We start from the raw sequence: 27,134 nt of genomic DNA on the forward strand, positions 1-27,134 counted from the left end.
ATCAGAACAAAAGGAATTGTGAAAGTGGATGTTGCAGTGGTTTGCTATAGTGATGTGCAATGCGGGGAGGGAATAGGAGGGTCTAGTATCTGGTGGGTGCAAGGCTGGGGAGTGAATGCATAAGCCTAGGGACAACAAAGCCTCCCAATCTCTGAGCTGTGTGTATGTTAGTGTGTGTCTGGGCTGAACAATACTGCTCTGCCTCCTGGGCTATGGGATGCTTTTACATAATCCAGGTCCTCTCGGCCTGCTGCAACACACACACAAACTTCTTTAGGTTCGCTCAATCACAGAAACGCTCTCTCCCTCTTTGTGTCTGTCTTTCACTATTGCAAAGACTTTGGGGAAATTTTTGACAGGCTCACTGCGTCAGAGGTGCAACACCGGTTATTACACCCCAGGAAATCCTGTTAGCAGAGAGGGGTGTGGCCTCATTCTCCTGGACTCCACTTCCTTAATGTTTCACACTACGGAAAAGTGGGATGAAGGATATAAGACGAGGCGACCAGGATAGGAATCCTTTTGAGATGCATAAAAAATAACTTCCTCCCACCTGATTTTATATACACAATGAGACCGGGGGAGGCTATAGTAACACCGGGAGTAGGATGACTTTAACCACCCACACTGCTCTAAGGTCAGTTTTACATCTTTACCCCTACTGGTTAAGGTTAGGATTGGTGGACTGTAAAAGGATCCTAGATCTGTGCCTATAAGGACAGCCTCTACCTGGAGCATAAGCCTAGCAGACACACAGCGTATAGCGGTTAATAGAACATCACATGACTACAGGACACATTGACATGGGAGAGCGCACTACCCATTGATTTAAAGGATGCTGGGAAGATGTGTGTTCAACTAGAGTTGTTTGCAGCAAAGTATTTTCTACAAACCGTGCTTGTGGAATGATTTCAAAGAATGTTTGTAAATGCTAAATTAAACATCAGTGACTGAGTTTATGATTGTGGCATTGCATCAACAATGTTTCTTTAATATTGACAGTTAAGACTTGGAAAGAGTCACTTTTAATGAACTACCTTGAGTTGTCACACTGATGCTAACGTTTGATGCGGAAATACCAGTTAAATAGAAACGTTGTTGTTGTACACACGTCTGTTACTATGGCCATCAAGGTAAAGGGACCCTCCTATACAGTGGCTGTCCCATGGAATTAGAATGAGTAGAAGGAACATTCCAGTTCAAAACCACAGTCCATATTGGGTGGACTGGCTGCCATATTGGGAAAGTTTAATACATATTTGATACTATTCTGCTATAATAAGAGCAAATGTGTGATTCAACATACTATATGAATTAGAGACTACGTCCGTCCGTTCCAGCCATTCTATTCCTATGGGCTAGTCAACACTCACAGAGCTTCATCCACAGTCAGTCCACAGTAGTGGGAATCCTACTGGAGTTACATAATACTGTCAACATTGTGCTGTTCCAACCATCAGTAATTATATATACAAATATACAGATACAACATACAAATGCATACTGACTGGGTTATTACAATGAGACCTACAAAAAAAGCACAAGAGTAGAAAGTCTGTGGGCTATTGCAGGTGAGGCTGTTGCAGCCACTACTCGTACAGAACATCTGTTTTCAGACACACCTAACACACACACACACACACACACACACACACACACACACACACTCCTATCACAACTCTAACCTCACAGGCCACATTGTGTGCACGAGTGTTGCAAAATAAATGGACACATACAGTATATATTATTCAATCATTTCGTACGCACCGCTCACGCGCTTGAACGAGCGTCTGCATAGCCACACGCTAAAATAGAACTTGGTTCTATTTGAGACGCTCCACGGACTGCAAGTCCCCTCCTTATTGAATATCAGGAAGATACAGACCCACGTGGATGCTTGACAAACACAGGAGGAGAGATTAATTAAATATAACAAAACTAAGTAGGTTTTCATTTTTATCTGTGGATTAATCGTCAGAGTAGAGAAACACAAGATTTTGTATGACTCCGGGTCAAAATGTTAAAGTTAGAAGACCATATGCATGTCAGGTAAAATATCAACCCAATGTGCATCTCCCAGGACTAACTAGCAGTTTCAACAGCTAGCTAGCTAAATGTCCATGAATGTTTCGACCTGCCTCCAAATTAATATAGTTGGTTTTGATATTTCAACCTGCGTGTCACGATCGCGTCTGGTGTGGATGTACAAAATCAACATGCGCGCAATGGCACATGCAGACGCACGCACGTGGCCGGTGATGTCAGCATTACCTATCACAACCCTAACACACACACACACACACACACTCCTATCACAACCCTAACACACACAACACACTCCTATCACAACACACTCCTAACACACAACACACTCCTATCACAACCCTAACACACATACACAACACACTCCTATCACAACCCTAACACAGTTATAAATAAATTAACACAGCCTTTTAACAAAGCTATCAAAAACAAAGCGTCAAAAAATCCTCCTACAAATTTTTGTATGTCTACAACAATGTTGATTCCATGATATGTACAGCACTAGAAAATAATTTAATCATAATGCACACTTTCTACAGACATGAAATGGTACTGTGCTAGTCCACGTGGTGGGAGAGGGGACAGGGGGGCACAACACAATGTGTGCCTATTGACTAAGTCTCTGGGGGGTGGGGATAGAGAGGTGAGTGGGTGGGGTCACAGAGAGGAAGTGGTGGAGTCAACAATTTCTCTCCCATTACACACAGTCGGTACATACTGGGCACTCACTGATGTGTGTGTGTGTGTGTGTGAGAGAGAGTGATAGTGAGAGAGAGAGAGAGAGAGAGAGAGAAAAATGGGAAGAAAAAAGATTAAGGAATTTAGTTAAATTAGAACTCGGCAACATAAACAAACCATGCACAGTGGTCAGTGTCTATGACCGTAACTGAACCATACCGTGTGAAGCGCATGTGGTGGCAGGACCACTGACACTGAAGCGGTTGATATTGAGGCGGAGACTGGTGACGTTCTTCTGTGGTTGGAACATGATGATGTGGACCTTGGGAGCGAACATACAGCCCAACACCACGAAACCACTGAGACTGACAGAGATACACATGGTGGTGGTCTGGACCTGTAGAGGGAGACAGATCGCATGGTAACTCCATTGGAACAGAGGAGCAGAGGAAGGAAGGAATTATTATTTTTGTGGACATATTCATGAACAGACACAAAAGCACACATGCGCGTGATCCTGCTTCACACACACCCTACCTGACTAATCACAAAGTCAGATTAATGAGACCACAGGAGCGGTTTATTTTTTCCACAGCCTAGGGCTGTGTGTGTGTGTGTGTGTGTGTGTGTGTGTGTGTGTGTGTGTGTTTGTGTGTGTGTGTGTGTACCATGCTCTCACCCTGTAGTCACTGGATGTGACGTAGAATATGGGTAGGAAGGCTAGCCAGATGATACAGGTTGTGTACATGGTAAATCCTATGAACTTAGCCTCATTGAAGTTCTCTGGACACTTCCTGGTCTTGAAGGCGTACCTAGATCAGATAAAGGACACGAAAAGAAAGACTAAATAATCCTTCAAGTCAAAAGTAATAAACAGAATAATACATTGAGAAGTACACACACACCACACACACACCACACACACACCACCTACACGGTACACAGGATGACCAGGAGCACGTCATATACTAGTGACAGCAGCATGCTGGAGTCACGGACGTTACACTTCAGGATCACTGTCTGCCGTCGCTCCGGTAACGTAAACCTCCTGGTACCAGGAACCTCCAGCAGCAACCACACAGACACCATCACTAACTGGACCGATATCAGACTGAGACAGATAAACACCTGGGGAGGGGAGGGCAAGGGGGAAGGGGACACCATCAGACAGAGGAACACCATCATCATCTGAACTTTAACTTCCCTCCCTACCTTCCTCCCCTCTCCTTCCCTCTATCCCTGTTTGATTGACAGCTAGGATGACCTCTGACCTGAGAGGTGGGGCTTATGAAGCGAGGCCTTGTGGTCCCGCCCCCGTCCTTTACCCCGCTGAAGATCCGGGCGATCCGATTGGTCTTAGTGAGCAGGGCTGAGTAGCAGACAGCGAATGAGGTGCTTAGGCCGAGGCGTCGCATGGCGCAGATAGTAGGAGAGGGCTTGGCCAGGAAGAGGAAGGTGAGGGAGTAGGACATGAAGACACCCAGCAGCAGGATGTAACACAACTCTCTGCCTGACGCCTTCACCAGGGGCGTGTTGTTGTGTCTCACAAACACCCAGAACACCAGAGATGTACAGAGGAACCTGCAGAGGGAGAGTAAATCAGTTTCAGTTGATTTTATTGAATCCCCTAATTCGACTAGAATTGGTACTAGGCCTAAACAAAAGCCTGTACTTTACACCTATGCCTTTTGTATGGTCTTTGATCGGGTTCAAGTCCGGGCTCTGGCTGGGCCACTCAAGGCCATTCAGAGACTTGTCCTGAAGCCACTCCTGCGTTGTGTTGGCTGTGTGCTTAGGGTCGTTATCCTGTTGGTAGGTGAACCTTCACCCCAGTCTGAGGTCCTTAGCGCTCTGGAGCAGTTTTCGTCAAGGATCTCTGTGTAATTTACCCCACGTCCATCTTCCCTCAATCCTGACTAGTCTCCCAGTCCCTGCTGCTGAAAAACACCCCCAGAACATGATGCGCCTACCATCATGCTTCACCGTAGAGATGGTGCCAGGTTTCTTCCAGACATGAGTCTTGGCATTTATTTATTTTTATATATATAATTTTTTTGTGAATTTTACCCCCCCTTTTTCGTGGTATCTAATTGTTAGTAGTTACTATCTTGTCTCATCGCAACGACTCCCGTACAGCTCGGGAGAGATGAAGGTCGAAAGTCATGCGTCCTCCGAAACACAACCCAACCAGGCCGCACTGCTTCTTAACACAGCGCGCATCCAACCCGGAAGCCAGCCGCACCAATGTGTCGGAGGAAACACTGTGCACCTGGCGACCTTGGTTAGCATGCACTGCGCCAGGCCCGCCACAGGAGTTGCTGGTGCACTTGGAAAAAAGACATGAAGACATTTTTTGGTACCCTTCCCCAGATCTGTGCCTCGACACAATCCTGTCTCAGAGCTCTACAGACAATTCCTTTGACCTCATGGCTTGGTTTTTGCTCTGACATGCACTGTCAGCTGTGGGAACTTATATAGACAGGTGTGTGCCTTTCCAAATCATGTCCAATCAATTGAATTTACCACAGGTGGTTTTCCAATCAAGTTGTAGAAATATCAATGGAAACAGGATGCACCTGGATGCACCTGAGCTCAATTTCAAGTCTCATAACAAAGGGTCTGAACACTTACGTAAATCAGGCATGTTTTATAAATTTGCAAAAAGTTTGAAAAACCTGTTTTTCGCTTTGTCATTATGGGGTATTGTGTGTAGATTGATGGTGATACAAATATATATATATATATTTTAGAATAAGGCTGTAACTTAACCAAATGTGTAAAAGGGAAGGGGTCTGAATGCACTATATATATACCAACTGGTGATACTTATCCCTCTTCCTCTCCTCTAAAGTCTCACCCGACAATGGCGATGCTGATGGGTCCGATGGCCCAGGCGTCCTCCCACATGATGTAGTCCTCGGGCAGGTCATAGCAGAAAGTGAGGTCTTCACTGGGCCACTGGCCGGGGGCGCAGGGCAAACAGGTGAACTCATCAGCTAGGTACTCATGAGCCTCACATGCAGTACAGATCCAACAACAGTACTCTCCTACAAGATACAGGTATAAAACATATACATTAACTTAGGCAGAGTTTATGTTAGAAAAGGAAACTAGGTTGTTTACATGAAAGCCAGCTGCTAAAATCATTTCATTCTCCAAAACAAATTACATGGAAACTTCTATTAGTGCTGTCACTAGATCGCAGTGAGCAGCCTGCTCAAAGCCCTATGTGTGTGTGTGTGTGTGTGTGTGTTCCTCACCAGCCTGCATCTTCTTCATCTCATTGCGGGCACATGGGTCACTGCACTGGGATGGGGGCACCACCTCCCTTGGCCAGCGAATCAGGTCACTGCTCAGGCTCAGAGTCTCTGCCCACTCGCCGATGGGCACGTAGCCATAGCGATCAGCAATGCGCTGGTAACTGAAGATGTTGTAACGTCCCATCCCGTCGCCATAGGGATCAAACTTCACCACAGTCTCACTGCCGAGAGGAGAGAAGGGAGCTGAGAGGGAGATAAGGATAAGGGGAAAGAGAAAGAGACAGCGAGAAAGAGAGAGGAGGGGTGGAAGGGTGAAAGAGAATGGTAGGGTATGAGAGGAGAGAGATCGGGAGAGAAGATAAGAAACAGAATGGAACTAGTGTCAGGATTTCAATTTCATTTGAAGTCGATTTGAACAAAGCAGTGTCACAGAGGAGTGTAATGAATTCCAAGACATAAATTACATACAAAGCCAGTCGAAGTGACAAAGTGAGAATGTAGCAAGTGTGGTTTAAACGTGTGTTACAGCATCTCACTGAGGTCAATATACTGTACACAGCAACATAACTGCAAAGAGTAAGAGAGTGTTACACCAGTGTTAACTAACCTGGTTTGAATCCTTGGGGAGCTAACACAAGTCTTCAGGTTTCAGGAAAGGTTACTCATCTCCTCACTACAAGATGAAACATGAGTGTTTACCCCTCTGAGGTAGGCTTAAACATAGCTGAGACTGTGTTATATATAGACCCTGTGTTTTATATAGATCCTGTGTTTTATATAGACCCTGTGTTATATATAGACCCTGTGTTATATATAGACACTGTGTTATATATAGACCCTGTGTTATATATAGACCCCGTGTTTTATATAGACCTGTGTTTTATATAGACCCTGTGTTTTATATAGACCCCGTGTTTTATATAGACCGTGTTTTATATAGACACTGTGTTTTATATAGATCCTGTGTTTTATATAGACCCCGTGTTTTTTATAGACCCTGTGTTTTATATAGACCCTGTGTTTTATATAGACCCTGTGTTATATATAGACACTGTGTTTTATATAGACACTGTGTTATATATAGACACTGTGTTTTATATAGACACTGTTATATATAGACACTGTGTTTTATATAGATCCTGTGTTTTATATAGACCCTGTGTTTTATATAGACCCTGTGTTTTATATAGACCCTGTGTTATATACAGACACTGTGTTTTATATAGACACTGTGTTATATATAGACACTGTGTTTTATATAGACACTGTTATATATAGACACTGTGTTTTATATAGATCCTGTGTTTTATATAGACCCTGTGTTTTATATAGACCCTGTGTTTTATATAGACCCTGTGTTATATACAGACACTGTGTTTTATATAGACACTGTGTTATATATAGACACTGTGTTTTATATAGACACTGTGTTTTATATAGATCCTGTGTTTTATATAGACCCTGTGTTATATATAGACCCTGTGTTATATATAGACACTGTGTTATATATAGACCCTGTGTTATATATAGACCCCGTGTTTTAAATAGACCGTGTTTTATATAGACCCTGTTTTTTATATAGACACTGTGTTTTATATAGACCCTGTTTTTTATATAGACACTGTGTTATATATAGACACTGTGTTTTATATAGACACTGTGTTTTATATAGACACTGTGTTTTATATAGACCCCGTGTTTTATATAGACCGTGTTTTATATAGACACTGTTATATATAGACACTGTGTTTTATATAGATCCTGTGTTTTATATAGACACTGTGTTTTATATAGACACTGTGTTTTATATAGACCCCGTGTTTTATATAGACCGTGTTTTATATAGACACTGTTATATATAGACACTGTGTTTTATATAGATCCTGTGTTTTATATAGACCCTGTGTTTTATATAGACCCTGTGTTTTATATAGACCCTGTGTTATATACAGACACTGTGTTTTATATAGACACTGTGTTATATATAGACACTGTGTTTTATATAGACACTGTTATATATAGACACTGTGTTTTATATAGATCCTGTGTTTTATATAGACCCTGTGTTTTATATAGACCCTGTGTTTTATATAGACCCTGTGTTATATACAGACACTGTGTTTTATATAGACACTGTGTTATATATAGACCCTGTGTTATATATAGACACTGTGTTATATATAGACCCTGTGTTATATATAGACCCCGTGTTTTAAATAGACCGTGTTTTATATAGACCCTGTTTTTTATATAGACACTGTGTTTTATATAGACCCTGTTTTTTATATAGACACTGTGTTATATATAGACACTGTGTTTTATATAGACACTGTGTTTTATATAGACCCTGTGTTATATACAGACACTGTGTTTTATATAGACACTGTGTTATATATAGACACTGTGTTTTATATAGACACTGTTATATATAGACACTGTGTTTTATATAGACCCTGTTTTTTATATAGACACTGTGTTTTATATAGACCCTGTTTTTTATATAGACACTGTGTTATATATAGACACTGTGTTATATATAGACCCTTTGTTATATATAGACACTGTGTTTTATATAGATAGACCCTGTGTTTTATATAGACACCGTGTTTTATATAGACCCTGTGTTTTATTTAGACCCTGTGTTATATATAGACACTGTGTTCTATATAGACCCTGTGTTCTATATAGACCCTGTGTTTTATATAGACAGGATTAGGATCAGGTCATATAAGGACTACCATCTACTGTACACGTGGTATTCTAGAGGAGACAAGGGTCAGGTGATTTTAATTCAAATGTATTTTTAATTTAACCAGGCAATTCAGTTAAGAACAAATTCTTATTTACAATGACGTTCTACCCTGGCCAAATCCAGACTACGCTGGGCCAATTGTGCACGGTCCTATGTGACTCCCAATCACAGCTGGATGTGACACAGCCTGGGTTCGAACCAGGGACTGTAGTGACACCTCTTGGCACTGAGATGCAGTGCCTTAGATGACTCGTGTCACTTGGGAGGTTAAGCCTATCCCTGGGTTATGCATGTATGTTGGTAACATGCATCCCTCATCCTGCTCTTGTCCTTTTACACTTATAAGATCGGATCAAAATCAGTTCCCAAAACATCTTTTAATTGTCTACATCTGTCCGAAAATGTGGGCACCACCAGAATAAGGACATACAGTGCATTCGGAAAGTACTCAGTCCCCTTCCACATTTTGTTACGTTCCACCCATATTCTAAAATGGATGAAATAAATTTTTCCTCATCAATCTACACACAATACCCCATAATGACAAAGCCAAAACAAGTTTTTAAACATTTTTGCAAATGTATATACATAAGCATTCAGACCCTTTACTCAGTACTTTGTTGAAGCACCTTCAGCAGCAATTTCAGGCTCGAGGTGAACCTTTGCCCCAGTCTGAGGTCCTGAGCACTCTGGAACAGTTTTCATCAAGGATATCTCTGTACTTTGCTCTATTCATCTTTCCCACAATTCTGACTAGTCTCCCAGTCCCTGCCACTGAAAAACATACCCACAACATGATGCTGCCACCATCATGCTTCACCGTAGGGATGGTGCCAGGGTTACTCCAGACATGACACTTGGCATTCAGGCCAAAGAGTTCAATCTTGGTTTCATCAAACCAGAGAATATTGTTTCTAATGGTCTGAGAGTTCTTTAGCTGCCTTTCAACAACCTCCAAGATGGCTGTCATGTGCCTTTATGAGGAGTGGCTTCTTTCTGGACATTCTAACACAAAGGCGTAAGTGGTGGAGAGCTGCAGAGATGGTTGTCCTTCTGGAAGGTTCTCCTCTCTTCACAGAGGTACTCTGGAGGTCTGTCAGAGTGACCATTGGGTTCTTGGTCCCCTCCCTGACCAAGGCCCTTGTCCCCCGATTTCTCAGTTTGGCTGAGCTGCCAGCTCTAAGAAGAGTCTTGGTTGTTCCTAACTTCCTCCATTTAAGAATAATGGAAGCTACTGGGTTCTTGCGGACATTCAATGCTGCTACTGCAGAAATGTTTTGGTACCCTTCCCCAGATCTGTGTCTTCACACAATCCTGTCTCGGAGCACTATGGACAATTAATTTGACCTCATGGCTTGGTGTTTGCTCTGACATGCACTGTCAACTGTGGGACCTTATATAGACAGGTGTGTTCCTTTCAAAATCATGTCCAATCAATTTAATTTACCACAGGTGGACTTCAATAAAGTTGTAGAAACATCTCAAGGATGATAAATGGAAACAGGATGCACCTGAGCTCAATTTCGAGTCTCATAGCAAAGGGTCTGAATACTTCTGTAAATATGGTATTTCTGTTTTTAATTCTTAATACATTTGCAAAAAATAAATAAAAACCTGTTTTCTCTTTGTCATTGTGGGGTATTGTTTGTAGATTGCTGAGAAAAAAAAGTATTTTATCAATTTAAGAATAAGGCCGTAGCGTAACAAAATGTGGAAAAAGTCAAGGCATCTGAATAATTTCCAAATGGAAGCATGATAGCACCAGGTATAAACAGGGCTTCTGTGTTGGTAGGCTCTTTTAGGACCTATTCTAACTGGTTTAGAGCGCATAGTTCTGAGCATTGTGGCAGATGCGCTGACTGGGACTAAAGCTGATATTGTTGTGTGTGAGTGTGTGTTTGTGTGCTGACTTGGACTAGAAGAAGAATGGAGTGTCAGACCAGAGAGGTTATGAAATCCATTTATCACAAAGACAACCTACTTCTCTTCCCCACTCCTTTTTATGCCTCTCTTTCCATCTCCCGCTCTCTCTCTCCCTCATTCTCTCTCCCGCTCTGTCTCTCTCTCTCCTTTAGGATATTGGGAGTGTTTAGGCTTCTTCCAGAGATAAACGTTAAATGATTTAAATAAGGAAAATCTGATAAAAAATAGTCCATATCTATATAATAAAGCAAAATAGCCACATGCACGCACGCAAGCACACACACATTCACACACCCATTCACACACACACTTGCTGACAGTCAATACATAACTGCATAACACTGTAAGATACAAACACTGCAACACTGCAAGGTTAGTTGTTTTTTATCGCTTTAGTACTATTTTCACAACAATGTGGTGAATTGCCAAAACTCTTAGTACAAAACTCATGCGGACGTGTTTTTAGAGCTCTCCTGACAATTTCGGCTTAACTTCTTTTAATCTCTTATTTTCCATCCTCGTAACATGAACAGCAAATTTTCTTGGACAATTTCAGGCGTATCTACATCCATTATGAATCGACTTAAACATAGTCCTTCTAAAACAAGAAGAACATCTAACATCAACAACGTGGTCCAGGCTAGGCTGTCACGCCTGCTCCCGCTCTTCCTCCCCCTGGCGCTCGAGGGTGCCAGGATCCCCAGCATTACGCACTCAAGCCACCATCAGTACGCACACCTGCCTTCCCCTGTGACGCACATCAGTGATCAATGGACTCACATGGACTCAATTCCTTGTGTCATTACCTTACCTATATCTGTCTATTCCCAAACTCTGTTCCCTGCTTCGGGATTAATTGTCTCATGTCCGTGTTACCCGTATTCCGACGCTGTTCCTGTCTTGTTTCCTTGTCTGTTCCCGAATAATTGTCAGGCTCCCCGTACCTGCTTCTCCTGTCGGGCGTCGGCCCTTACATAGGCCAGTTAGCCCTGCTAATTCAGCCAGCTACACTAACCCAGTTAGCCCTGCAAGCTCCTCACACCACGAGTCTGACATGAAAATCAACAATATAGACGACATAAACCAGAACCAGAACCAAAGGGTTTTGGTAGCTATCTCTGCCATGAGGGCGGACTTTTCCACCAAACTCGAAGGTGTCCTAACATGGATTGGTGAGGTTAAACGTGACCTTCAAGCCTACTCTACACACTTGGACGAAGCAGAGGAATGCATTAGCACGGTGGAAGATACTGTCGTCACTGTCAAAACAACGACCGAAAAGTTGAAAAAACAGGTGGCTGACCTTACTTCAAAACTGAACTCGCTCACGAACCACCAGAGGAGGTCTAATTTGAAACTGGTTAATCTACCTGAAAAAGTGGAAAATAGTGACCCAATTGCATTTCTCGAGAGATGGCTTCCAGAGGCATTGGGGCTGGACGTCTTTCCGGACCACCTCGGCTACTACAGGCCCGAGAAACCACCCTCTCCTCGAGTCCTTATCATGAAGTTTCTCAACTTTCAAGACGATATCTGAGTGATGCGGAAAGCCAGGGCTATAGGAAAGGTGATATACGGGGACCAAGAGATCATGTTCTTCCCTGACCTAGCCGCAGACCTGCACCGAAAAAGAAAAGGCTAGATCGGGGTTGAACGCCAACTCAGGTCCCTCAACATTGCCTATAGAATAGCCGTCCCAGCTAAACTACGTCTGACTTACAATGGACACGATTCACACGAGTTTGAATCTCTCCCTCAAGCCGAGGCATTCATCCGAGGCATACAACGTGAATCTTCTTCCTAGTCATGTTGCCGCTGTGAAGTTCACCGCCACTCTGGACTATGGAAAATTAAACCACCTTGGATTATGTGACTGTTGGCAAGCTAACTAACAATAACTAATGTATTAACTGCTACTGTAGTACTGTAGCTAACATAACAATTAAGTGAATAATATGGCGAGCTAGCCCACACAAAGTTTCCTTATATTATTTGTAGCCTGTGTGTGCTCATCACTTAGCTCAGTTTCTTCTATATGACAGGCAAGATAGCTGTCCATTGAACGTTGGATGTCATGTTTAAGTTTATTTTTGTTATATTGATAATTCTCTTCCATTGGATTACATAAAACACTGTAAAATCCTGGCAAATATATTTAGCTCCATGTCAATGGACACATCGGGTGTCACACCCTGATCTGTTTCACATGTCTGTGTGCTTGTCTCCAACCCCCTCAAGCTGTCGCCCATCTTCCCCATTATCCCCTGTGTATTTATACCTGTGTTCTCTGTTTGTCTGTTGCCAGTTCGTTTTGCTCCTTCATACCCTGCTCCTGCCTGTTTTCCTGCTCCTGTTTTCTAGTCCTTCCCGGTTTTGACCGTTCTGCCTGCCCTGACCCTGAGACTGCCTGCCGTTCTGGACCCTGTATACCTTCTCTGGATTATTAGGAATAAACTTTAGTTTCTTCAACGCTGTCTGCATCGGGGTCATACCTCAAATGGGTTATCGGGAGCTTATTCATTCATCCTGCACCACGAGAAGCATCGGAACTACTTTAAATGAAGACTTAAGTTTCGATCATATCCTTGGACTAAAATGATTGACACTCACGTGCAAGCCTGACAAAAAAAAGCCTGACATCAACATCATGTGCAAGGGCTTTTGGGACATCAACAACATGTGCAAGGGCCTTTGGGTAACGTAGCACATATTCAATGGTATCTCTTTCTCTCACATAGCCTGTTCATTTCTGATCTTTGATACTTTTTTGGGGTTTATAAACTTACCATGGTGTTCTACGTTACTACGCTATATGTATGGGCCATTTTGTTGCTTGGTAGCTACTAGCAGCAGACCCTATGTTGTGGCTCATCTACAACTATTTGGGATCGTCCACTCTGTAACGTTAACATTAGTTAGGCTTCACTGACTAGTGTTACTGTTTTAGGTGGAGCTATTCTTCGCTACTTTTCAAATGAATACTATGTGATATTTCACATTTAATCTTGCTAGGTATGCCTTTTGTTGTGATATTTCACATAACATCTTGCAAGATATGCCTTTTGTTTTGTTTGGGAGGAGTATTGGCCGAGAGAAGGCAGGAGACACTTAATTTTGTTTAGCATTGCTTAGGTTAGACTGCTCCCTTTAATGGATCAGTCGTCCACCAGGCTACCCTCTACAATTAGGGCGATATGGGAGAGGAAGTGTTGCGTGTCTTGGTTAGGGAGACAAGGGAATGGGGTTCAGTTTTTTACTGTTAGGATAGATTTATGTTTGTTCGTTCCAACAGATCTGTACATATTTTCCTTACTAGATAAGCCTTTATGCTATATCTTATACCATTTTTACATTTTCGGTTAAATTACTTCAAATGTAAAACTGAAATTTACTTTACGGAATGTCCGTGGAGTTTGTAAACTATCCAAGCTTAAACAGGTTATTAATAGGTTTAAACAACTTCCTTCATCTATTGTGTTCCTACAAGAAACTCACTTGCTGAAGGATGAGCTACTTAAAGTATGCAGGAGATGGCAAGGGCAAGTAATAGCACCCTGTTTTCCCTCTCATTCTCATGGTGTTATGGTTTTAATTCACAAATCTGTTCTGTTTCAAGTGGATAATATTACTGATACAGCTGATATATTTTGATACAAGGAACTCTTTTGAATGAGCGTATTACTCTGGTTAATGTTTATGGTCCTAATGATGATAATCCCAAATTCTTTGCAAATGTATTTATATTGATAGCCTCCCTTCCTGGTGAAGTCCCAATGTCAGGGACTTTTAATTGCACTCTTGATCCTCATCTAGATCGCTCCTCTGGTTTAGACACCTCCCACTCGTAGAGTAGAACGAGATTACCTTGGAGGAATCAGAACCCGAGTAAAAGGGATTATTCATGTTACTCGTTGAAATGTAAATCATATTCTAGTATAGACTACTTTTATGTTTCTTGCTCATTGATTCCCAATGTAGCAGGAAGGAGATATGATAGTATTGTTCTGAGTGACCTTTCACCTCTGTCATTATTCTAAAGGGATACAAAACTAGTAAAAGGATCCTCTAGATGGCGTTTGCATCCCAGATGGTTACAGGACCCAGACTTCTTACGTTACGTTGGAGTGCATATAGATGTTTATTTTACATTGAACACTGACCAAACTTCAGCAAGTACCAGATGGGAGGCTTTCAAAGCATATATTAGGGGGAAAATGATACGTTTGTCACGCCCTGACCTTAGAGAACTTTTTATGTCTCTATTTTGGTTTGGTCAGGTTGTGATTTGGGTGGGCATTCTATGTTCCTTTTTCTATGTTTTGTATTTCTTTGTTTTGGCCGGGTATGGTTCTCAATCAGGGACAGCTGACTATCGCTGTCTCTGATTGGGAACCATACTTAAACAGCTTTTTCCCACCTATGTTTTGTGGGTAGTTGTTTTCTGTTTAGTGTTCTGCACCTGACAGGACTGTTTTGGTTTTGTTTATTCACTTTGTTATTTTTGTTCTAGTGTTCAGTTTAATAAAATCATGAACACTTACCACACTGCGCTTTGGTCCGATTCTTCCTCATCACACAACGACCGTTACAACATTTTACCAGTTTCAAATCAAATCAATTAAATGGGAAAATGAGAGAGAAGGACAGAAAAATCTGAGAATTGGAGAGGGAAGCTTTTTTGGATAACTCAGAAGAAGTAAACAAGAAATGATTTGCTCTTAAAGCTCAGTATGAAGAACTTTCCACCTCAAAAGCTGCAAACAGCTTAACGAGGCTGAAACCGTCCTATGATCAAGGTGAAAAACCTGGTAAATTGTTGGCCTGGCGGATTAAGAAGTTACATTTAGACAGAGCCATTAACGCAATTCATAATTTACAAGGACAATTATGAATGGATTCTGTAGAAATAAACCAAACGTTTGCTTCCTACTACAACACACTTTACAACTCTGAATCTCCTGAGACATCCTTTTTGGATGGTCTTGATTTTCCCTCTATTTCAGAAGAAACAAGACTGGATCTGGAAAAGGAATTGGATGGTGTTGAAATATCTGATGCTAGGAAAAGGGAGGTAAAGTGACAGGTCCAGATGGGCTCCCAATAGATATAAGATATTTAGGGACAAACCTCTAGGTCCACGTTTGGATATGTATGCCGAATCCTTTCAGAAAGGCTGTTTCCCCCTTCTTTAATCACTCTTATTCTGAAGCCTGATAAATCCCCAAAGTTACAGAGTGATTTCTCCTCTGAACTCCAACAAAAATGTTTGGGCTAAAGCTTTAGCGAAGAGATTGGATAGAGTGCTCCCATATCTAATACACAAAGACCAAAATGGGTTCGTGAAAAATCGTCAAGGTTTTCACAATGTGAGGAGAGTACTAAAAATAGTGCACGTGTGTGAAGGGTCCACTGATACTTCCATTCTCTCACTTGATGCAGAGAAGGCATTCAATAGAGTTGAGTGGTCTTATTTATTTGGAGTGCTTAAAAGATTTGGGTTTGGGAACTACTTCTGTAAATGGATTAAGATGTGATATACCGACCCCACTGAAGAAGTTGTGGTGGATGAATCAGAATTAGTTGGGTAACATAAGTAATTAAGATGTCATATCTGCATAATATTCTTATGTGATATACTTTTTATTAGTATGTATTTCTAACAGACTCTAGTGTTGGCAGTTGCATTTCTTCCCTCAGCTAGGGCTCAGTCATTTGGGGTCCAGAGACGGGAGAGGTCAGGCTTGTCCTGAGGACAGGATGGAACATTGTCTTCATATGTGAAAGTTGCTGTTAAACCATGTGAAAGGATGGCGTGATTAAGGGGGAACCAATTACTTGTCTCCACAAAGTCACTCCCCTCAGTGAGCTTGTCCATGAGTGGGTTCGGGAGGGGATTTACTTGAGATGGGAGTATCTAGAGTTGACAATTGAGTTATGCCTTGGATGAGGTAATGTTTTGGTACTATGAAGTACCAGGAACGAGATTAGAAAACTGTTTTAGAGACCAAACTGAGCGATAATTTATAGCTAATGCTATCTGGCTAAGGGATACTCCTTTCTCAAGTAAAAGGCCCTTTGTGAAGAGTTCCTAAGATCTGTGGTTCATCATGTAAGTTGAGAGGGGTGTATCTTGGCTATAAAAGATCTGTGTATTCTTCTGTAGTCACTCTCAAAATTCATTATAGATAGTGAATTGATCTGAGAGTCAAAGGGCTATTGTATGGTGTGTGGTTTGTAACTCTCCTCATTTGGTAATACAGGAAAATGCCATCACAGTTGCTAGTAACAACTTGATTTCACAACCTTCTATGCTTTTTTGGGGCACGAGACCAGGATGTCTGGCCAGTCCAGGACTCTTAGCTATAGAACCCTTTGCCATTGCAGTAAGGTCTCACCGTCAATTAGTGGAAATAAAACATTGGATTTTGAACATCGAGTGGGCCTGTATGCCGATGATACCCTCTTATTCAAAACAGATTTAAAGAATTCAATCTCTTCCCTTTCCAATATAATGAATAACTTGTAAATTCTGTGGGTTTAAAGTAAAATAAAACCAAATCTTCTATATTTTTCCTCAACAAGCAAGATAGACTGAATACAGTTGTACATCATCCATTTGTGAATACAGAACAAGGGTTCATATATCTTGGTATTAAAAATCACACCAGAAATGAGCTCCTTGAGTTCAAGAAATTCTGAACCCATGGTAACGAGTGTAACAGAATCCATCAACAGATGGACATCATTGCCTATATCTACTATTGGTAGAATAAATATAATTAAGATTAATATTCTGCTCAAATTGCTTTATCTATTTCAATCAATTCCTCTGGCTCCACCACCTTTATTTTCCCCAAAGATCAGAAAGACACTCTCAAATTGTATCTGGAGCAACATAAAACCAAAACTTAAACTTTCTCTTCTTTATTTGCTCAATGACAAAGGGGGACTGCAACTTCCAAACCTACAGTGGTATTACTGGGCTGCACAACTTCGGGCTGCAATGTTTTGGTTCTCCAAGAAACCATGCTTACCCTGGCTGCAGACTGAAATGCTGTCTACAAAAAGCTTAACTTTGGATATTTGAACTCTGCTCCCTTTAAGAAGCTAAAGAAGAATATGACTAATCCCTTTGTTAAAAACACCCTAACTATATGGCTGTATAGCAATATCTGGGTGAATGTGAGGACTTTATTTTTTAAATTTGTCTGTGAATATTTGGTTGTTATGTTTTTGTCTCTTTGGGTTGAGGGGGAGGTGTATGTGTGAAAATAAATATACAATTGTATTTCTGTAATTGTTGAACTAATAAATACACTACTGTTCAAAAGTAAAATGTCCTTGTTTTTTAAAGAAATTCAATTTTTTTGTAGATTAAAATAACATCAAATTGTTCAGAAATACAGTGTAGCCATTGTTAATGTTGTAAATGACTATTGTAGCTGGAAATTGCAGATTTTCTATCTACATAGGCGTACAGAGGCCCATTATCAGCAACCATCACTCCCGTGTAAATGTGTACATGTGTAAAATATATACAGTGGGGAGAACAAGTATTTGATACACTGCCAATTTTGCAGGTGCTCCTACTTACAAAGCATGTCTGTCATTTTTATCATAGGTACACATCAACTGTGAGAGACGGAATCTAAAACAAAAATCCAGAACATTTTTAACTAATTAATTAGCATTTTATTGCATGACATAAGTATTTGATCACCTACCAACCAGTAAGAATTCCAGCTCTCACAGACCTGTTAGTTTTTCTTTAAGAAGCCCTCCTGTTCTCCACTAATTACCTGTATTAACTGCACCTGTTTGAACTCGTTACCTGTATGAAAGACACCTGTCCACACACTCAATCAAACAGACTCCAACCTCTCCACAATGGCCAAGACCAGGGAGCTGTGTAAGGACATCAGGGATAAAATTGTAGACCTGCACAAGGCTGGGATGGGCTACAAGACAATAGGCAAGCAGCTTGGTGAAAAGGCAACAACTGTTGGCGCAATTATTCGAAAATGGAAGAAGTTCAAGATGACGGTCAATCACCCTCGGTCTGGGGCTCCATGCAAGATCTCACCTCGTGGGGCATCAATGATCATGAGGAAGGTGAGGGATCAACCCAGAACTACACGGCAGGACCTGGTCAATGACCTGAAGAGAGCTGGGACCACAGTCTCAAAGAAAACCATTTGTAACACACTATGCCGTCATGGATTAAAATCCTGCAGCACACGCAAGGTCCCCCTGCTCAAGCCAGCGCATGTCCAGGCCCGTCTGAAGTTTGCCAATGACCATCTGGATGATCCAGAGGAGGAATGGGAGAAGGTCATGTGGTCTGATGAGACAAAAATATAGCTTTTTGGTCTAAACTCCACTCGCCGTGTTTGGAGGAAGAAGAAGGATGAATACAACCCAAAGAACACCATCCCAACCGTGAAGCATGGAGTTGGAAACATCATTCATTGGGGCTGATTTTCTGCAAAGGGGACAGGATGACTGCACCGTATTAAGGGGAGGATGGATGGGGCCATGTATCGTGAGATCTTGGCCAACAACCTCCTTCCCTCAGTAAGATCATTGAAGATGGGTGGTGGCTGGGTCTTCCAGCATGACAACGACCCGAAACACACAGCCAGGGCAACTAAGGAGTGGCTCCGTAAGAAGCATCTCAAGGTCCTGGAGTGGCCTAGCCAGTCTCAAGACCTGAACCCAATAGAAAATCTTTGGAGGGAGCTGAAAGTCCGTATTGCCCAGCGACAGCCCCAAAACCTGAAGGATTTGGAGAAGGTCTGTATGGAGAAGTGGGCCAAAATCCCTGCTTCAGTGTGTGCAAACCTGGTCAAGAACTACAGGAAACGTATGATCTCTGTAATTGCAAACAAAGGTTTATGTACCAAATATTAAGTTCTGCTTTTCTGATGTATCAAATACTTATGTCATGCAATAAAATGCAAATGATTTACTTATAAATCATACAATGTGATTTTCTGGATTTTTGTTTTAGATTGGTCAGTGTGTGCAAACCTGGTCAAGAACTACAGGAAACGTATGATCTCTGTAATTGCAAACAAAGTTTTCTGTACCAAATATTAAGTTCTGCTTTTCTGATGTATCAAATACTTATGTCATGCAATAAAATGCAAATTAACTACTTATAAATCATACAATGTGATTTTCTGGATTTTTGTTTTAGATTCCGTCTCTCACAGTTGAAGTCTACCTACGATAAAAATTACAGACCTCGACATGCTTTGTAAGTAGGAAAACCTGAAAAACCGGCAGTGTATCAAATACTTGTTCTCCCCACTGTATATATAAACACACATTTCAAATGGCCTTTGAATGTAGTATGATACAGTAAATTACCACACAGTACACTGCTTTCACATGAGGCAATTCACTTACACTATCCATTAACATTGACTGAACATCAGATTTCCATCATTTTTATCCAATCGGTGATGAAAGGGTTGATCAATTGAAGACATCTTTCACAATGTCATCAAATGAAATAAATGAAAGAAACAATGTTTTGCAGGCCCTAGTTTGCATCAATCCTGTTTGAGCATTTGGCCATAGATTCTCATCAAAATCACAGTAAACATTCTCATTGTTCATACACCTGGGAAAAACCTTTTGGCATGGAAAATCCAAGCCTAACATAGATCTGGACTGAAATCCTTTTATGCCTCATCCATGACCTGAAGGAGGGTGGTACGTTCACGGGGATTGCAATCATACATCTTCCACCTTTATTGTAATCATGTATTGTATTTTACAGTATTGTATTGTAATTATGTACACTGCTCAAAAAAATAAAGGGACCACTAAAATAACACATCCTAGATCTGAATGAATGAAATATTCTTATTAAATACTTTTTTCTTTACATAGTTGAATGTGCTGATAACAAAATCACACAAAAAACATCAATGGAAATCAAATTTATCAACCCATGGAGGTCTGGATTTGGAGTCACACTCAAAATTAAAGTGGAAAACCACACTACAGGCTGATCCAATGTAATGTACTTAAAACAAGTCAAAATGAGGCTCAGTAGTGTGTGTGGCCTCCACGTGCCTGTATGACCTCCCTACAACGCCTGGGCATGCTCTGATGAGGTGGCGGATGGTCTCCTGAGGGATCTCCTCCCAGACCTGGACTAAAGCATCCGCCAACTCCTGGACAGTCTGTGGTGCAACGTGGCGTTGGTGGATGGAGCGAGACATGATGTCCCAGATGTGCTCAATTGGATTCAGGTCTGGGGAACGGGCAGGCCAGTTCATAGCATCAATGCCTTCCTCTTGCAGGAACTGCTGACACACTCCAGCCACATTGGCTTGCATTAAGAGGAACCCAGGGCCAACCGCACCAGCTTATGGTGTCACAAGGGGTCTGTGGATCTCATCTCGGTACCTAATGGCAGTCAGGCTACCTCTGGCGAGCACATGGAGGTGCTCGCCAAAAAATGCCACCCCACACCATGACTGACCCACCGCCAAACCGGTCATGCTGGAGGATGTTGCAGGCAGCAGAACGTACTCCACGGCATCTCTAGACTGTCACGTCTGTCACATGTGCTCAGTGTGAACCTGCTTTCATCTGTGAATAGCACATGGCGCCAGTGGCGAACTTGCCAATCTTGGTGTTCTCTGGCAAATGCCAAACGTCCTGCACGGTGTTGGGCTGTAAGCACAACCCCCACCTGTGGATGTCGGGCCCTCATACCACCCTCATGGAGTCTGTTTCTGACCGTTTGAGCAGACACATGCACATTTGTGGCCTGCTGGAGGTCATTTTGCAGGGCTCTGGCAGTGCTCCTCCTGCTCCTCCTTGCACAAAGGCGGAGGTAGCGGTCCTGCTGCTGGGTTGTTGCCCTCCTACGGCCTCCTGCACGTCTCCTGATGTACTGGCCTGTCTCCTGGTAGCGCCTCCATGCTCTGGACACTACGCTGACAGACACAGCAAACCTTCTTGCCACAGCTCGCATTGATGTCCCATCCTGGATGAGCTGCACTACCTGAGCCACTTGTGTGGGTTGTAGACTCCGTCTCATACTACCACTAGAGTGAAAGCACCGCCAGCATTCAAAAGTGACCAAAACATGAGCCAGGAAGCATAGGAACTGAGAAGTGGTCTGTGGTCACCACCACCTGCAGAACCACTCCTTTATTGGGGGTATCTTGCTAATTGCCTATAATTTCCACCTGTTGTCTATTCCATTTGCACAACAGCATGTGAAATTTATTGTCAATCAGTGTTGCTTCCTAAGTGGACAGTTTGATTTCACAGAAGTGTGATTGACTTGGAGTTACATTGTGTTGTTTAAGTGTTCCCTTTATTTTTTTGAGCAGTGTATTTTTTAAATTGTTATTATTATTATATATAACCTTTATTTAACTAGGCAAATCAGTTAAGAACACATTCTTATTTACAATGACGGCCTAGATATTTTTGTTTTAAGCCTTTCCCAAACCTTAACCCCTACCTTAACCATTTAGAGTTAATGCCTAGCCTTAAGAATTGAGTTAATGCCTAAACTTAACCCTAACCTTAAAGATTCATAGTTAATGACTAACCTTAACTTTAAACACTTTGAAATGTTACATTTGGAACAATTTCAAAATGTGACATTTAAGAATCATGGAGGAACGTCTAATTCCGATGTGAGACTGTGAGAGCAGGTTGAAAAAAAAATGCTATCAAATCCCCATCCCCCACCAGTACAGGCCTTCGTTTCTATGGCTGTGTGATCTAGTTCATTCAGGTTTCACTGTCCACTGTTCACTCACACTCACATAGATGTGAGCTTCTCTCAATGCCAACTGCTGAATACACACAAGCACACGCCCATGCACACACACACAGTCTTGTACAGCTAACCTTGTGGTGACACACAACTCAGTCCCATTCAAAATCTTATTCTCCCTAACCCCTAACCCTAATCTAACCCTAACCCGTACTCTTACCCTTAACCTAACCCTAACCTAACCCTAACCCTAAACCTAAAACTGAACCTAGCTCCTAACACTAACCCTTAACTTAATTCTAACCCTAACACTAATTCTTAACCCTAAACCCCCTAGAAATAGCATTTGACCTCATGGGAGCGCACACACACACACACACACACACACACTCTCTCTCTCTCTCTCTCTCTCTCTCTCTCTCTCTCTCCTAACAATCCCGTAGACTGTGCGTCCCGCAATTTCCTATATTATGTTCTATGTGACACAGTATCTGACCCTATCAGTCTAGAGAACATCTTTAGCCCAGAGTGAAGACACATCTCTCCCCTCAGCTTGTTCTAGCAGGTTAGGAGCTCTGGGATACTCCAGGTCACGTTTTAAAGCTGGCACAAATCTCCTCAGGTCTCCCCAGCAGTATCTGCTGTGTGTTGAGCGCTCTAGTGGAATAACCACTGTCCTAGTCCACACTGATGTTGGAAAGAGGCTGAAGTCTGCAAAGTCTGCAGCTTTACGTTAGACAGTAAAGCACTGCACCGCTTTCATTTACAGAGCAAGTCTGTTCACACCATCCGTCTACTGTTTACTGCTACAACAATGCTCTCTCGCGTTCTCTCTCTCTCCAGAGACTTATGCAGCAGGATTTCTCTAACACAAACAGCTGGAGCTACACTACAGCGACTGAGACTAGAGAAAAACTGAGGAAAGAGTCAGAGAGAAAGAGAGGAGATAGATTTAATTCTGAGAGCAAAATGTTTATAATAGTTTAAAAAAAACATGCATAACGTGACGTAGTTGGGAGAGTCTTTATTATTCTAGATTAATTAAAAGTAAGGGGAAAAGGAGTTTTCATTCAGAGGTTCAGAAATGAATTACGCTCTCTGCCATATCTGGCTAACGTGCTGGCCGCAGGGGTTTGTGGGTATTACAGGGAGGGGGAAAGACAATTCCCTTTAATCCAATGAAGGGGGAAGAGAGGGAATACATAATCTGATACTGTGGCATGAGAGAATGAGGGTGAGTGGGTGAGAGAGAACGAGAGAGAGACAGTCCACTTGACTGGCTGTTGATTAGCTGATGTCAACACACTATGGGGCAGGTAACATTTAGACAGGATAACACAGTTTTCTGCAACATATGCTCAGATAATCTTCACAGAAAATACTCCTCTCCTCTCTACTGTCCTTGCTGTAGATGGGTGATTTGGAGATCCCATAGGTTCTCTCTCCCTCCTTTCCCCTCATGCTCTCTATTTCTGTTAATCTTTTTCATCATCTTTCTCTTCCACCCTCACTAGAATCTTTAGGGCTGCAATGTAAAGTGGTGTATGTAATTTGCATTAGGCACAGTGAGTGTGTGATGTGTGTTCAGTCCAATCAGGAGTGTTTGGGGTGATGATGATGACCTAATACATCTGTGTCCCAGGGAGAATGAGCGTGTGTCGGGAGAAGGAACATTCATGTCAGAAACAACACACACACACAAACACACACACACACACACACACACACACACACACACACACACACACACACACACACACACACACACACACACACACACACACACCAGCACTATGGGCTATATCTGTTCTCTCTGTGGTCTTTCTCTCCTGGGATAGAGATTCAGAGTGGACAGCAGACAGAGAAGAAGAGATAGAAGAGAGAGAAGAAAGGAAAGAGGCACCATAATAGGACAGGAAAGGAGATAAGAGAGGAGTGATAGAGGAGACAAAAGAAGGAATAGCAGGGGAGAGGAGAGGTGATAGAGAAAAGAAGAGAGGCAGTGGTGGAGAAAGAAAAGGAGGGATAGACAAGATAAGAGAGGAGACAGACGGGGACTGACAAGATGAAAGAAGAGACAGCAGAAAAGGAATAGCAGAGAAAGAAAGGTGTGAGAGAAGAGGATGAGCTAAAGGAAGGGAAACGAGGGCTAGAAGGAAGGAAAGAAAAAAGAACAGGCAGGGAAGAAGCTTGTGAAGTGTTTATGAGTGGGAAGCACTGTTATCAAATGTGAAGGGAGATGGGAGGGGGAGAGAGAGAGCAGGAGAAAGAGAGGGAGAAATAGAATGAGAGAGAGAGAGAGAGAGAGAGAGAGAGAGAGAGAGAGTGAAGGTTGTTCTCTGGCATGTAACTGTTACAGTAAGCTCTCAGCTCAATAGTGCCCTGAAGGCACAACACCTCTCCTCGCTCTGCTAACACACACACACACACACACACACGCACATGCACCCATAAAAGAGCAGAGGAGAGGGAATATCACACATCTATGACAACTATTTGAACAGGAGGTTGCCTGTGTGTGTGTGTGTGTGTTCGTGTGTTATTGTGTGTGCGTGTGTGTTGACTGATCTGTTTGCCTCAGATGGGGGACGGTAGGTGGGAGTTGAATGATGGCTTAGAAAAGTGTGTGGGTTGGGGGTGTCTGCGATTTCATGGCAGCAAAAAACAAACATCTCAAGCTGTCATTTTGTGCAAATGTCTGAGTGTGTATAAGTGAGTGTATATATGTGTGTGTGTGTGTGCATCCGTGCATGCGTGTGTGTGTTCAGCAGTTGGCATTGAGAGAAGCTCACATCTACAGGATTACTTCGACAATTGGCCATAGTGTCAGCTTCATTACCATAGCAACAGCATAGCTACAGAGAGGGCTCTGTTTTAGCCTCATCCTCCTCACCTTGATCATCACCAGTGTACCACATGTCTATCTATTCTGAACTGTAATATACAGGTAACTGCCAACATAAAGGAAACACCAACTTAAATTGTCTGGCGACTCGTGGGCCACCACGAACCGCCAGAACAGCTTCAATGCGCCTGGGCATAGATTCTACAAGTGTCTGGAAGGATGATGACACCCTTCTTCCATGAGAAACTCCATCATTTGGTGTTTTGTTGATGGTGGTAGAAAACACTATCTTGGGCACCCCTCTAGAATCTAAATTGAGTTGAGATCTGGTGACTGAGACACACACACACAAACAAACACACACACCCGTTAAACCCGTTGAGACCCCTCTTTCAAAGTTAAAGAGATCTCTTCCCCTAGCCATGGTAACCAAAATAAAAGGAGGTAGGGAGAGAGAGGGAAGGGAGGAGAGGGTTGATCAACTTCAGGGATGTTAGCAGATCAGATAGACTCCCCCCATCGCTCTCACTTTCTCTCCAGCCCTCCCTAACTTTCAGACTTATCTTTCCCACCTCCACTCCTCTCCTGCTCACTGGAGGCTGTGGCTGCCTCTCTGCCTCTCCCCTCTCTCTCCTTCTCACCCTCTCTCCTCTATCTCTCCTTTTCACCCTCTCTCCCTCATCTCCCCTCTCTCTCCTTCTCACCCTCTCTCCTCTATCTCTCCTTCTCACCCTCTCTCCCTCATCTCCCATATCTCTCCTTCTCACCCTCTCTCCTTCTCACCCTCTCTCCTATATCTCTCCTTCTCACCCTCTCTCCCTCATCTCCCCTCTCTCTCCTTCTCACCCTCTCTCCTCTATCTCTCCTTCTCACCCTCTCTCCCTCATCTCCCATATCTCTCCTTCTCACCCTCTCTCCCTCTCTCCCCTATCTCTCCTTCTCACCCTCTCTCCTTCTCACCTTCTCTCCCCTATCTCTCCTTCTCACCCTCTCTCCCCTCTCTCCTTTTCACCCTCTCTCCCCTATCTCTCCTTCTCTCCCTCTCTCCTCCCCTCTCTCTCCTTCTCTCCCCTATCTCCCCTATCTCTCCTTCTCACCCTCTCTCCTCTATCTCCCCTTCTCACCCTCTCTCCCCTATCTCTCCTTCTCACCCTCTCTCCTCTATCTCCCCTTCTCACCCTCTATCTCCCCTTCTCACCCTCTCTCCCCTATCTCTCCTTCTCACCCTCTATCTCCCCTTCTCACCCTCTCTCCCTCTGACAGTCATGATCTGAGCCCTTAGATTTGCAGCTTGAGAAATGATGATGTTGAATTTCAAAGAGAATCCTCTTCTGCTGATTCATACTGTCCCATGCCACCAGCAACTCATCTCTACCTCTCTGCCTCCATCCCTCGCTCTATCCCTCTCTCTCCACCTCACTCCCTCTCACTACTGCTATCTTTCTCTATTTTCTCTCCACCTCTCCCCACTTCAGTCTGCCTATCAGTCACCATATGCCCAAACCTCCCACTTTGCTCTGTCTCTGACTCTGTCTCCAGGTCTTTCTAAAGCTGTAGTGGCAGAGCTGTTTGTTGATGTGTTTTGATGTCCCCTATTGGTCATGGTTAGCATTGGAATAAGCACCTGTCTGTCTTTCTTTCCTACCGCAGTGTATTTATTCCTCTGTCTTTGTGCCCCACCTGCCACTCAACCCAATCCTATTTTCCCCTCTTTCTTCTCTCCAGTCTTAAGTGACACTCTCCTGCTATAGAATACTATTATCACACACACACACGCACGCGCACACACGCGCACACACACGCACGCACGCACGCACACACACACACACACACACACACACACACACACACACACACACACACACACACACACACACA

General features: G+C 42.8%; 1 protein-coding gene across 1 annotated transcript in view; it reads right to left on the reverse strand.

Annotated features, from left to right (window-relative positions):
• Positions 1–2,700: 2,700 nt before the first annotated feature.
• LOC139382192 (metabotropic glutamate receptor 3-like) overlaps positions 2,701–27,134 on the reverse strand; it is a 32,301-nt gene continuing 7,867 nt past the window's right edge. The window contains exons 5-11 of the mRNA XM_071126065.1: positions 5,982–6,224; positions 5,579–5,768; positions 3,993–4,302; positions 3,656–3,849; positions 3,401–3,533; positions 2,941–3,118; positions 2,701–2,771 (exon numbers count right to left, since the gene is read on the reverse strand). Coding sequence (XP_070982166.1) covers positions 2,701–2,771; positions 2,941–3,118; positions 3,401–3,533; positions 3,656–3,849; positions 3,993–4,302; positions 5,579–5,768; positions 5,982–6,224 — 1,319 coding nt within the window. The remainder of the gene's footprint in view (positions 2,772–2,940; positions 3,119–3,400; positions 3,534–3,655; positions 3,850–3,992; positions 4,303–5,578; positions 5,769–5,981; positions 6,225–27,134) is intronic.

This window comes from Oncorhynchus clarkii, chromosome 2 (genome assembly GCF_045791955.1).
Source record: "Oncorhynchus clarkii lewisi isolate Uvic-CL-2024 chromosome 2, UVic_Ocla_1.0, whole genome shotgun sequence".
Classification (NCBI taxonomy): Eukaryota; Metazoa; Chordata; class Actinopteri; order Salmoniformes; family Salmonidae; genus Oncorhynchus; species Oncorhynchus clarkii.